At 46.3% G+C, this 13,842-nt stretch overlaps 1 protein-coding gene across 3 annotated transcripts in view; it reads right to left on the reverse strand.

The window, feature by feature from the left end:
* DYM (dymeclin) overlaps nucleotides 1–13,842 on the reverse strand; it is a 685,706-nt gene that overhangs the window by 287,499 nt on the left and 384,365 nt on the right. For all 3 annotated transcript variants that reach the window (XM_033934792.1, XM_033934784.1, XM_033934800.1), the window contains exon 14: nucleotides 1,398–1,500. In XM_033934792.1, the coding sequence (XP_033790683.1) occupies nucleotides 1,398–1,500 (103 nt within the window). The remainder of the gene's footprint in view (nucleotides 1–1,397; nucleotides 1,501–13,842) is intronic.

Here is a 13,842-nt window from a genome sequence, read left to right on the forward strand (position 1 = left end):
GTGGAGAGAACGAGAGGGCACTCTCTAAAGTTAAAAAGGGTAGATTCCGTACAAAAGTAAGGAATTTCTTCTTCACCCAGAGAGTGGTAGAAATCTGGAACGTTCTTCCAGAGGCTGTTATAGGGGAAAGCACCCTCCAGGGATTCAAGACAAGGTTAGACAAGTTCCTGCTGAACCAGAACGTACGCAGCAGGTAAGGCTAGACTCAAATAGGACACTGGTCTTTGACCTAAGGGCTGCCGCGTGAATGGACTGCTGGGCACGATGGACCAGTGGTCTGACCCAGCAGTGGCAATTCTTATGTTCTTAAGCAAGTTGAAGTAGTCCAGGCAAGAGGTGCCAAGAGCGTGGATGAGGGTCTTGACAGCGTGCTCAGGGAGGAAAGGTCAGATTTTAATGACGTTGTAGAGAAAGAAATGACAAGATTTAGCTATTTGTTGGATATGCAGAGAAGGAAAGAGACGAGTCAAAGATGACCCCGAGGTTGTGAACCAATGAGACAGGGAGGATGAGAACATTATCCACCAAAATAGAGAACAAAGAAAGGGGGAAGGAGGGTTTAGGAGGAAGACGAGTTCAGTCTTGGCCATGTTTAATTCTAGATGGCGTTAAGACATCCAGATAGCGATGTCAGACAAGCAGGTTGAGACTGTCTAAAATATGATTGTAACCACATAGAAAAAGCAGTATATCAAATCCCATCCCCTTTACTTATAAAATTATTCTCTGTATTTATCACTGTGATACCTAAATGAGAGTATCTGTATACTACTCTCTCTCTATCCCTTTATACTCAATTAGACAGAATAAAACAGAAAGAGCTCTTAATGTTACTAGTATGCTGTGATTCCACCCAAGTTGTGGAAGTATGCCTCTTCGAAGTCTTCTGTGTGACCAACAAACATCAGTAAGTTTGTAAGACAGTGAACTGAAAGAGGGACAGGGCAGTATTTTAAGAAAATTTGAAAGGAGCATTTCAAGACTTGTAAAGCTCCTGTCAAAAATAAAGCTGAGAACTGCAAAACTCCATTTTTTTTTTCATTATTAGTTGGCAGCTTAACAGTCACATTTGGTACTTTTCAAATACTTATTAAACAAGCTATTATCTGAAAATATCTATTCTTGCATGTTCATTTTATTGTGCTCCCCTACAGCTGGCTTATAAACTGAATGCTCACAGCAGTTGAAGTGGCTTCTCTATGAATAGCTGTGGGTTTTTTTCTTTTTCTCTAAAGTTTCAGACATTATGTCATTCTCAGAGGTTCCTAAGTTCGGTGTTGGTGGTTGCCTGGTTGTCACAAGAGCTTGATCGAATCTGGCAGATTTAGGATGCCACAGCCCTTCTTATTTTGACATCTGCCTGAGAAATCTTCATGAAAACAGTAAATGACACTCACGTAATCAGGAAGTGGAGAGTCATCGGAGCTGAGAGATCCTCTGAGGGACTGTGTGGCTTGTTCCAGGACTTTGTTGTGTTTTTTAGACAACAATGCAAACAAACTAAGGAAAAAGAAAAGGACAAAACATTATATGCACTGCTTTACAAAGAGTTAAATAGAACAACACATGCTTAAAAGGTATGCAGCATTTAAAAATTTTAAAAAACCAGTGCTGTACACAAAAATATTTCAAGAGAAATATAATTTAAGAATGATCAGGATAAGAAATCTATATGGTAAGGTTGTTAATGCAATTTACTTGTATATCAGAAAACACTTTGAAACAGAGGCTTTCCAAATCTTAGTACAATCCCTAATCCTACCTTGACTAGACTACTGTAATGTAACACTAGTTCTTTGCTCAAAGCACCCTGACCTCCTCTCTCCCCTTCAATCCCTCCCAAAACTATGGCAGAGTTCTTCTACAATAAGATCCTGAAGATTCACCTTCCCCCTTCTGCCTCCCCCTCCCCCTTCTGCTAACCTCCCCTCAACACCTACCACCCTCTCCTCCATCTCCAAAATCACTAAGGAGAAAACTGCACATCTTCTCTCAACTTCCAAACCCACTACCTACTCCTCCGATCTAATTTCCCTTCACCTACTCAGCGCTCTCTCACCCACTGTCATCCCTACTATCTGTCATATCCTCAATCTATCGCTCTCCACTGCAACCATCCCTGATGCCTTCAAACATGCAGTTGTCACAACCCACCTAAAAAAAACCCTCACTTGATCCCCACATGCCCCTCCAACTACCGCCCCCATCTACCTCCTCCCCTTCTTATCCAAGTTACTTGAATGTGTTCACCTCAGCTGCCTGGACTTCCTCTCATCCTAAGCTATTCTTTTTTTTTTTTTTTTTTTTTCAAAGTATTTTTATTGAGAATGGCAAAAGGTCCGGACAAGCGACCACAATCTGAGCATGAACATACACAATGTCACAATATCACAGAAGATAAGAGGAACAGCAACAACAAGCAGAAACCAGCCTCTCACGACTGAACACTGCCAACAAACACAAGGCAAAGCGCAGGAAGAGGCCAAAACTAAGAACACACAAACCCCTTCCCAGAACCCACAACGATGAGAAGCCCGTCTAGACCCTCAGCCATAAAATTTTTGTGAATATTCCCCACAGGCATCAACACCCAAACCGGTCAGCAAGCACACCAGTCCCCACAACAGACACTCACAAGACACCCATTCACCACACAAACTGTACTTTCAGACACACCTACCCCCCCACACCCAAACCCAACCCCCCCCCCCGCCCCGGAGAGAGTGCAAACACGAAGTGAACCGTGAAGAAGACAACAGCAGAAATAGAAGAATTCCAGACAAGTAGGATGGCCAATGAAAGCCCTCAGTTAGAAGAGATCAAGATGAAAGAAGCTCCAGCAAGTGCTCCCACAAAGCGACATAGTGTTTCAGCTCTAACTTACTTGATTTACTGTAGGCGCGGATCTCAAATTGCGCCATCTCTCTCAGCTTGGTCCGCCAATGGGCCTGGGGAGGTGCGTCCTCGGATACCCAGTAGGTCAGAATCATCTTCTTCCCCACTAGAATGGCATTGTAAAGGAATCGTCGTTGCGGAGGCGAGAAACCCTGGTCACGTAGTGGCCCCTGTAAGCCCAGAAGGAGAGTGCCATAGTCCCACTCAATAGTGCTGTGAGTAACCACGTCAAGAAGGCCCAGCAGCCCCGTCCAGAGAGTGAGTTTTGTGCATTCAAGAAAAGAGTGAAGGTACGTGCCAGGCTGGGATTTACATTTACTGCAGGAGTCGCTTTCCCAAAGTCCTATCTGAGCCCCCCGTTGTTTGGTAATGTAGACTCTGTGCAAGATTTTATACTGTAGTTCCTGGTAGTCTGCCGATTTAGAGAAGAGATAAAGAGACTGGAAGCAGTCCAAAAATTGGGGCTCGGAAATACTCAAACCCAGGTCCCCCTCCCACCTCTCCCGTAGGGCACTCATCCCAGAAACCTGGGCAGAGAGACGGAGAACACTATACCAGTGAGACAGCCGGTTGAACGCCAGCGGGGTCGCTTCGAAGATCCGATCTAGTGGCCCCGCGTCCCAACCCCGCGCATGAGTCTGCCGGGTGGCCTCCCAGTAGTGACGGAGTTGAAGAAATGAAAACAAGTACCAGGAGGGGAAATCCCATTTTGTCTGGATCTGTTGAAACGAGGGGAAAGTGCCCCCCGAAACAGCCATAACATCGGAGATGGTGCGACATCCACTGCGTGCCCAAGCCCTGAATATCGTCCGTCCCCAACCGGGGAGAAAACTCGCATTACCCTCAAGGAATAGAAAGGGCGAAACCGCAACCGGCAGATCCTGCCTACGCCGCCACCACTGCCAGGCCCTCCTAAATGGAGTCAACAGGGCTGAGCGACCCCCTGAGCGAGCCATATGGTCCGGTTGAGAATGAAGCAGATTGAAGAACTGAAAAGGTAGACTCCAAGATTCAACCCAGCCCCGCGGAAAGTAACGCGCTACACCGGTGTGTCCCTCGTGAATCCACCGCAGCAGGGCCGCTACATTGTACAGGCGTAAGTCAGGGACATTCAGCCCTCCCCTTCCTCTAGCCAACATTAGCTTTGTCAGAGCAACACGAGGAGCCTTAGAGCGCCAAAGAAACCGAGAAATCAAAGAGTGAAAGCGGAGGACATCCGGACGGCGAAGCCAGATCGGCACTGTCTGGAGCGGGTAAAGCAGTTTGGGAAGCATGACCATCTTTACCAATGCCACTCGACCCAGCAAACCTAAAGGGAGATCCTGCCACTGAAGGCACAGTTTCCCAATGGCGTCTAGATGACGAATAACATTCATAGAGTAAAACGTGGCCGGGTTGGTGCTGAGGTAAATACCCAGATAACGGACCGGATGAAGCGACGGCGGGATGGGTAGTAAGGCATGCCACGGTTCCACGGGGCCGCCGGCCAGCAGCAAGAGTTCGGATTTACTACAATTAACCAGCAAGCCAGATAGGGCCCCAAATTCCCGAACAATAGTCAAAGCCGCCTCCAGGTGTATGGGAGCCCAATCCAGATATAGTAAAATGTCATCCGCAAACATGCTTATTCTGCACTCCTGTCCCCCCACTAGGATGCCACGAACCGCCGGAGCCTGACGTATTTTGATAGCTAGGGGTTCTATGGCTAACAAAAACAACAGAGGAGATAACGGGCACCCTTGCCTTGTTCCCCGCTGCAATTCAAACGCCTCCGTCAAACTCCCATTGATAAGTATACGGGCCCGAGGTTTAGTATATAAAGCTTTAATCCAATCCAAAAAACTCCCCGTAAAGCCGAAGCCCTCCAATATCTGAAATAAGTATTCCCAGGAGACACTATCAAACGCTTTCTCCATGTCTAATCCTGCCACTGCCGATTGCCCTCCCCTACCCCTATGCTCGTGTATGGCCCCTAACACTTTCAATAGATTCATGGAGGCATACCGACCCGGTACGAAACCCACTTGATCCGGGTGTATCAAGTGCGGTAGATAACAATTAAGCCGCCGTGCCAGCGTCATGGCCAACACCTTGATATCCTGGTCCAGGAGAGAGATCGGACAAAAAGAACTCACCAGGTCAGGGTCCTTCCCCGGCTTGGGCAACAATACTATATGGGCCATGTTGTCAGAAAAGGGGTCGTCCCCTCTCGCCACCGCATTACACATCCTACTGAGCGGAGGAGCCACCAGGTCCCCCAAAATCCGGTAGAATTCCGGGCCCAGGCCATCCGGTCCCGGAGCCTTAGCCAAAGTGAGCGAGCCGATCGTAGTAGAGATCTCCTCCGCCGTAATAGGCTCATTGAGAGATGCGGCTTGGCTCGCCGACAACTGGGGCAACTTCAAGTCGGCGAAGAACTGTGACATAGCGTCGGCATCCAATAATCGGCGGCCGTAAAGGGCCTGATAGTATTGAACAAATTGGGAGGCAATGTGACTCTCCCCCTCGTGACGAACCCCCCCAGAGTCCTTAATAGAAGTGATGACCTGTCTCTTTTTGTGCGGGCGGATCAAATTGGACAGGAGTTTCCCCGTTTTACTTCCCCACCTATACAGCTGGTATCTTTGATAGTACAAGGAGTTCTCCGTTCGCTTATTGAGGAGTTCCTCCAGCTGACCCCGCACCATCCGCATCTCCTCCCGATCCGAATCCGATAATGTGGTGATATGGGATTGGCGGAGGGCGTGCAACCGAGTAGATAGTCTCAAGAGCTCCCCCTCCTTCTGTTTACGTTTGCCAGCGATATAAGCGATAATGTGCCCACGGAGCACTGCTTTTGAAGCATACCAGAATGTAACGGGGCCTACATCCGACGTGTCGTTTGTAAGTTGGTAATCTAACCAACGCGCCCTCAAGAAAATGCGGAATTCCGGATCCTGGTACAAAGAAGAGGGCAACCGCCAAGAGGAAGTCCTTCCCGCCGGCGCCACACACAAACGGAGTCCCACCGGTGCATGGTCAGATAGTGTGCTCTCATAAATTTCAGAGTGAGTGGCCCTAGAGAAAAGGCGTTTATCAAGGAGGAGGTAATCCAGCCTGGCATACACCTTGTGGGCATGTGAGTAAAAAGTGAAGTCAGTGTCATAAGGGTGTAAAGTACGCCAAACATCAACCAGCTCTAAGTGTTGAGTGAGAAAGCCTACCCCACGTGTGTCGTGGTCCCGGGTCCGTGCCCGAGGCGGCTTACAATCCACACCAGGATTTGCAGTGATATTGAGATCCCCGCCCACAACTAAATTGTAATCAGAGTGCTGTGAAATATGTGCCAATACAGTGGAGAAGAACTTATGACAGTAGACATTGGGTGCATACAGGTTGCACAACAGTAACTTAAGACCCCAGAGCTCTCCCAGTACCAGAACGAAACGGCCCTCCGGGTCCTGAATTTGCTTGTGAAGGTGAAAAGGAAGGTGTTTGTGAAGGAGAATGGCCACTCCCCTCTGACGGCCCGTAAAGGCCGAGGAGAACACATCCCCCACCCATCCCCTGCGTAATTTGGTGTGTTCCAGCCGAGAGAGATGCGTTTCCTGTAGGAATGCTATATCCGCGCCCAACTTGCGGAGGCATGACAGCACTCGCGATCGCTTAATAGGAGACTTGATACCATCCACATTAAATGTGAGTATCTTAAGGTCAGCCAGGATCAATTCTAGGTGGACTGGAGCCGAGCAGAGAAACGATAGAAAAAGCCGCTCCTGGGTCTCCCAGCTGGACCCAGCAGCCAGACATCAGATACCACATAAGTCTGCACCCCCCCGAGACCTCCCTCCCATTCCATCCAAACCACAATCCTAACACAAGCACACCAACATACATAACCCCATGCGTACACCCCCAACAACCTTCCCTAACCCCCCACACACCCCTCCCACCCTCCCCCACCCCTCCCCATTCGTGTAACCCATACACCTTCCCCAACAAACCCACTGCCTACCCAAAGCAGAACCCTCCCCCCTCCCGCAAACTAGCCACCCCAGCGTGACCTTCACAACGAACAAAAAAGAAACATGTAGGATATAATAAGTTCAAATCAAGCCGAAATAGTCTCAAGAGCAGTGCCGTGCCCCAACAACTGAGGGCTAGTGTCCAGGGGTAGTCTAAAATGGCACGATAGAAAGCAGCCAACCTCGGACCCTCGGACCTCACGAGAGTCCGGCCGATGCACCAGCAGGAACCAGCAGAACACAAACAGCAACAGTCAGCGCGGCAATTGTCCGCCCCAGGTCAGCATCCGGGGCACCCATAGCACATTATATGCCCGGCGGTCGAGAATCAAGGAGGAGGGTGAGCTGCCAGATTGCCCACATAGGTGCGGGCCTCCTCCACAGTGGTTAGGGTCTCAGTGGCACCATTCCTCCAGACCCGCAGCTTGGCAGGGAAAACCAGGGCAAACTGGATCCCCCTCTTATGAAGCTCAGTGCAGAAAGGTGACATTATCTTGCGTTGGGCAGCAACGCGCACCGAATAGTCATTAAAGACCAGTACCTTCACCCCCTCGTACTCCAGGGCTCCAGCCTTGCGATATGCCCTAAGCAGAGCTTCCTTGCCTCTCCAATTGCAGAAACGTGCAATAGCTGTGCGTGCTCTTTTGCCATCCCCCGATTTGGGGCCAATACGGTGGGCTCTCTCACAGTCAAATTGCAGGCCGGAGCCCGACAGGCCCAGGGTCTCCGGCAGCCACTTGGTGAAGATCCGGTACAGGTCAGCATCTCCGACAGATTCTGGTAGACCAACCAGCCGCAGATTATTACAGCGGCTGCGATTTTCCAACTCCTCAATGTGCTCCTGCATATCAGTGCTGGATTTGCGGAGCGCCGACACTTGAGCCTCCAAGGACGCACACGTGTCTTCCTGGCCTGAGACCCGTTGCTCCACTTCAGTGAGGCGCCGCTGCTGGGAGTCGAATTTTTCATGCACCTCATCAACTGCCGATTGCAGTTTGTTGAGGCGGTCCGCCAGGGCAGCCGAAACCGATCGGGTAATTTCCTGAATCCAGTCTCCCGCAGGGATGGTGAAAGACGCTGGCTCCGCCGCCATTTTTACAGCGGGAGACTGAGGCCGATCCCGAGAGGTCTTTGCAGCGCGAATTGGCATGCCCGACGACAGCGCACCCCCGAACTTCGGAGTTAACAGCACAAGGCTCCCAGCACTGCTCCCGAGGATCTCGCGGTTCAGAACGGGTGGAAAAGCGCTGAAAAATAGCCGATTTTGGCGGGATCAGGACGGAGCTCTCCGCTCCCACAACCGGTCAGGTAGGCTGCATCACGTGACCCCCCCCTAAGCTATTCTTGATCTGCTTCTGTCAGGCTTTCGCCTGCTACATTCCACAAAAACTGCCCTTACTAAAGTTTTCAATGACCTGTTCCTGGCAAGACCCAAAGACCTATACTCTATCCTCATCCTTCTCGATTTTTCTGCTGCTTTTGATACTGTTGATCACCTTGATATACTATCCTCAAAGGGATTCCAGAGTTCTGCTCTCTCCTGGTTTTCTTCCTATCTCTCACATCACACCTTTAATTTATGCAACGATGGTTCCTCCTCCACAGCCATCTCACTATCAATTGGTGTACCTCAAGGCTCTGTCCTGGGACTCCTCCTTTTCTCAATGCACACCTGCTCACTTGGAGTGCTGATCTCTATGCTGACAACTCCGCACCAGATATCTCTACTGAAACTCAGACCCGAGTCTCAGCCTGCCTGTCACAAATAGAGCCTTCCAGTTTGATCTGGTTTTGGTACACCTTTCCTAAAGATTCAGTTTCTTGTGTTTTTATATCATCTGGGAAGATAATTGGATTGTCTTTCAGACATGGGTGTATAAGAAAACCAACACAGTGTAGTGGATGAACAGGAAATTAAGTGCCTATTAAAAGTTGAAAATGTTCCTTGATACCAGCAATGATCGATGAATCTGTTGCACTAACAGTAAAATGCCTGTGCAACTGGGTGCGTGATGGAAAGACACTGCAGATGGTACAAATCTGATCAGCAGACAAGACTCTTGTTGCCACATCAAAGGCAGACAAGACACAAATTATGTCATTTAACAGTTCATTTAAATCTAAAAGCAGTTTCTGCATGGTTTTTAATAATTGAATTTAGTTGCCAGTTGTCTAAGATGTGTTAAGTTTTTACATATTGATACTAGCATTTTATAGATGCTGTTCCATCTATTTGGAATAGCCTGTTTAAGGCTAATCTCAAGCTTGCAACTTCAGCCTAATTCATGAAGGCTGCTTAGCAGCTGGGAGCAGAGGTAAAAACTGTTTTTAGCAGTAAAAAAATATTTACCTTTTAAAAAACGTTGATAAGAAGATTTATTTTGTATTTTTACAGTAACTCGCCTCAAGCTATTTGATGAGTTGGGCATTTCAAATACTGGAAGATAAAATCAAAGCCCTGAAGCCCATTACTACCTCCTAAATTTTAAACTGCATTATTTGCCACAGCAATATTTGTGAGAAGTCACAATGGGTTTACACAGTAATGAGGAGCAAAACATACAAATGCATGTTTTGCATCTTATAACTATGTAAATACCATAAAGACTTGTGGTGATACACTGCGAGTTGCATTAGGGCCCATAAATCATGATAAAATATCCCCAGCTTTTAGTTGCGGTTATTTTATTGCCCAGGTGCATCAGGCTACAAAGCTACAACTTGATGCTCCTGTGCCACAGTAACAGGGTCTGGTGTCATCCCCCACCCCTTGATCCAGCCTTTGATCCTCCGGATCCAAACTGCCTGATTAATGCCCCCCCACCTCACATGCCTGTGCTCTTGGGAAGGAGTGATCCCTAGTTTCTTCTTACCCTTCTGGCACTATCTGTCAAAATGGCACCCCTAACTGTAGTCTCGCATTACTACAGGTCACACAAGATCGCCACTAGGGGTGCCATCCTGATAGGTGGCACAAGAAGGGCAAGAGTGACTGAGGATCACTCTTGCCCTGAGAATACTAGACCATCAGGGATTGAAAGTAAGGTCATGTGGGTGAGGGACATCATTCAAAAGCATGGTGGATGTGTTCTGGGGGGACTGGAGGCTGGATTGAGGTATGGGGAATGTGTTCCAGGGGAGGGGGTGGGGACTGGATAGATGCTCAAGATAACTGTGCTTAAGATGTTTTCTTATGCTGGATCTCCAGTGCAATGTTCATAAGAACTTAAGAGCTGCCATACTGGGACAGATCGAAAGTCCATCAAGCCCAGCATCCTGTTTCCAACAGTGGTCAACCCATGTCATAAGTACCTAGCAAGATCCCAATGAGTAAAACAGATTTTATGCTGCTTGTCCTAGGAATAAACAGTGGATCTCTCCAATTCCATCTTGATAATCTCAAGCATGTTCATTCTAGATATTCCAACAACCTGTGAGGTCAATAGAAAAGGTTTGCAAAGCCTTAATCTAGACTGGTTACTACAGTAAATGTTAGAATTCCCTTGCTTATTTGTTCATTAAGCAGAACCCTGCTGCCTTTTTGTATTTTGTAATGCTTAGTCTTGCAGTAAACAAAACAAACTATTTTATTGTAAAGTACCATACTATTCTTCCTCCCACTGCAGTTCTGATTATCCTTTGTCTAATATCTGAAGTGCTGCATTGTCTTATATTCAAAGTTATATCAGAGTAAGAGTTGTCTTCCTTCCTTTTTTCGTTTAGTAATGAGGCTAAAGTGCAGGAAGCATCCATTACCATTCCAATTAAAACAAATTAGACGGCTGTTCCTAAAAGAGAAGTCCATAGGCCATTATTGAGATGGCTTGGGGAAATTCCAAGGATAAGCAGCATAGAATCTGTTTTACTTCTTGGGATCTTGCCAGGTACCTGTGAACCTGGGTTGGCCACTGTTGGAAACAGGATACTGGGCTTGATGGACCTTCGGTCTGTCCCAGTATGGCAATTCTTGTATTATTATTTTGGAATTTTTCTCTTTTAATGCTAGGACATTTTTGCTACCTTTATCCTTTTGTCCCATTGCATCTTCATTTGATAGTGTTAAGGAAAGGAAAGCCATGTTTGCATCAAGAGAAGGCTAAATTATAAAAAGTACTTCTGCCCTTTGCCAGGACTTCAACTTTCCCTGCGTCATGTTGGATTTCTGAGGACTTATGCCCCACATAGAAAGAGAAAACATAATATCTTAATTCCTTTTTTGCAAGTAAGCCTGTTTACAGATGTGCGATTAATTTTGTATTTGATATGTTTAAACTACTTGTGTTTTGGGTTATTAACGACTTATTATTTGAAAAAGTCCACAAGAGTGATAACAATTTATATTTTCAGCTTAAAAATAAATTTCCCATTCTGCAAATTATCCCTGTATATAGTTAAGGCTATAAATATTTACTTTAGCCTTGCTGGCTCAGATTCTTTAGTTCCATGTTTTATTCCACACTGAAGTTTTATTAGGAAATCCTGTTTATTAGAACAGTGCTAATGAATTATGTTGTACGTACTTCTCATGATTTAATCATAAAGGGAAGCATCGTGATTCAAATCAGAACTTAAAAAAATATCCTATATTGGTATTATATTAGAAAACTAAAGAGCTATTTTTTTGTCTTACCATCCCGCTAAATTTAAGTGTTTTCCTTTCATTTCGACATCCATGAAACAGAAAGGGAAAATATAATAATTTCCAGGAACCCACATTTGCTTATATCAGAAAGTAATTTTATTTGCTTGCATCATTCATACATTTTCTATTGCTATTTCCCCTGTGCCATACCCCCTCTTTTACGAAACTGCGATAGCAGTTTCTAGCGCAGGGAGCCGCGCTGAATGACCCACATTGCTCCTGGCGCTCATGGGAACTCAATGAGCGTCGGGAGCAGCGCGGGCCATTCAGCACGGCTCCCCACGCTAGAAACTGTTATCGCAGTTTCGTAAAAGGAGGCCATAGTACCTGGTCCTGTAGACCCCAGTGGTTCTAAGTTCAGCATCATTCATTAAGGGAGGAATTTATCAAGGTGCAGGAAAAAAAAACAATTTTTTTAATGCACTTTGATTTCCTTCGAAACTTAACTAGTTATGGGAATCACCAAGACAGGACTGTGAAGACCACATTCACCATGAGACATATACATAGATAGATAGATAGATATAGATACACAAATGACTTGGGCTGACTGGATAGGCCATTTGGCCTTTATCCGACATCATCAACATTGCATAATCATATTTCTATGTTTCTATCATTTACTGTGTTACTATAGGAAAGAAGTAAATTAGAATGGTTAAGAAACAGGGAGAATGACTGTGACACTTTCACTCTGATTGATGCAAGAATATCAAGCTAGATAATAATAAAACAGCACAAGCCATGCAATTTGTCCAAAATGGAGGAAAGAGCTCAGAAAAGGGCCCTCCCGCCTCCACTAAACAGTGGTATGGATTCAGGTGGTTGAGCGGTCACCTCATCAGCAAAAAACCTGCATCAGAATTTCAATTGAAAAAACTCTGTGCTGTGTTTGTTGAGGACATAAAGATAGAAGAAAAAATATTACTATCCTTTTGCTGATCGATACACCGACGGTGGCAAGCGTTTTACAAATTTGCTGCCTCAGGGTGTGACACAACTGATCAGACTTAAAGGGTGGTACGCTGAATGTGCCTCCTGAATCATGAGGATGCATTCCATCCATATCACTGTTTACCACTGAGGATGTAGGAAACGTGTTCAGCGTACCACCCTTTAAGTCTGATCGGTCGTGTCACACCCTGAGGCAGCAGATTTGTAAAACGCTGGCCACCGTCGGTGTACTGATCATTTTTCTTCTATCTTTATGTCCTCAACAAACACAGCACAGAGTTTTTCCAATTGAAATTCTGATGGAGGTTTTTTGCCGATGAGGTGACCGCTCAACCACCTGAATCCATACCTAGTGTTTTGCAGGAGGGCCATTTTCTGAGGCTTTTTCCTCCATTTTGGATGAATTGCATGGCTTGTGCTGTTTTGTTATTATTTAGCTTGATATTCTTGCATCAATCAGAGTGAAAGTGTCACAATCGTTTATATTGGGTTTTTTCATTATATCCGAGTCATTTGACTATATATTTAAGAAACGGGGAGAAACATCTCTGGGCCAAAAACTCTGCCAGTCTGGCTTTAAAGTTTTTATATATGCAAATATCACAGTTTTTCTTCCTGCGTTGCCTTCTGCTGAGAGGTTGAAGAAGGTAGCCAATTGTTTGAACCTTCTTGAGCACAGGATTCAGGGGCATGTTGTATCTCGCTTAGTAGAACTAAATAAGCAATTCATCAAACGCACTATTCCACGCATTAAGGCCCTAGCGTGGCTTTGTAAAAGGAGCCCTAAGTGTATAACACATACTTCTTAATGTTGCCATCAGATGAGAGATGAGTGCAGCAATCTCTGGTAGGGGAGAAGCAAAAATATGACATTTGAAATCATTAACAAAATGTTAGTTGTTTTACTAAACCAAGCACACAATCAGCTTAAGAGTGAGTACACTTCTCCCTCGTTATTCGCGGGGGATATGGGCAGAGCCGGACCGCGAATGGTGAAAAAATGCGATTATCTGGCTCTGACCCACTCCCACCTCCCTGCTGCCTTCCCGGCCTTACCTGATGGTCGAGGGCTTTTGGGGCAGGAGCGATCTTCCTACGCTCCTGCCCCGTGCAGATTGCCATGAGGAAATGGCTGCTGTGAGTTCCCGTAGTCTCTCGAGACTACGACGGGAACTCCCTACAGCCATTTTCTCATGGCGATTTGCAAGGGGCAGGAGTGTAGGAAAATCGCTCCTGCCCCGAAAGCCCACTAGACCAGTAGGTAAGGCTGGGAAGGCGGCAGGGAGGTAAAAAATATGTTTTTTAAATTTTCCCCCTCCCCAGAAAAAAATCGCGATTATGTGAGAG

The sequence above is a fragment of the Geotrypetes seraphini genome, chromosome 1, assembly GCF_902459505.1.
Source record: "Geotrypetes seraphini chromosome 1, aGeoSer1.1, whole genome shotgun sequence".
In the NCBI taxonomy this organism is placed as follows: domain Eukaryota; kingdom Metazoa; phylum Chordata; class Amphibia; order Gymnophiona; family Dermophiidae; genus Geotrypetes; species Geotrypetes seraphini.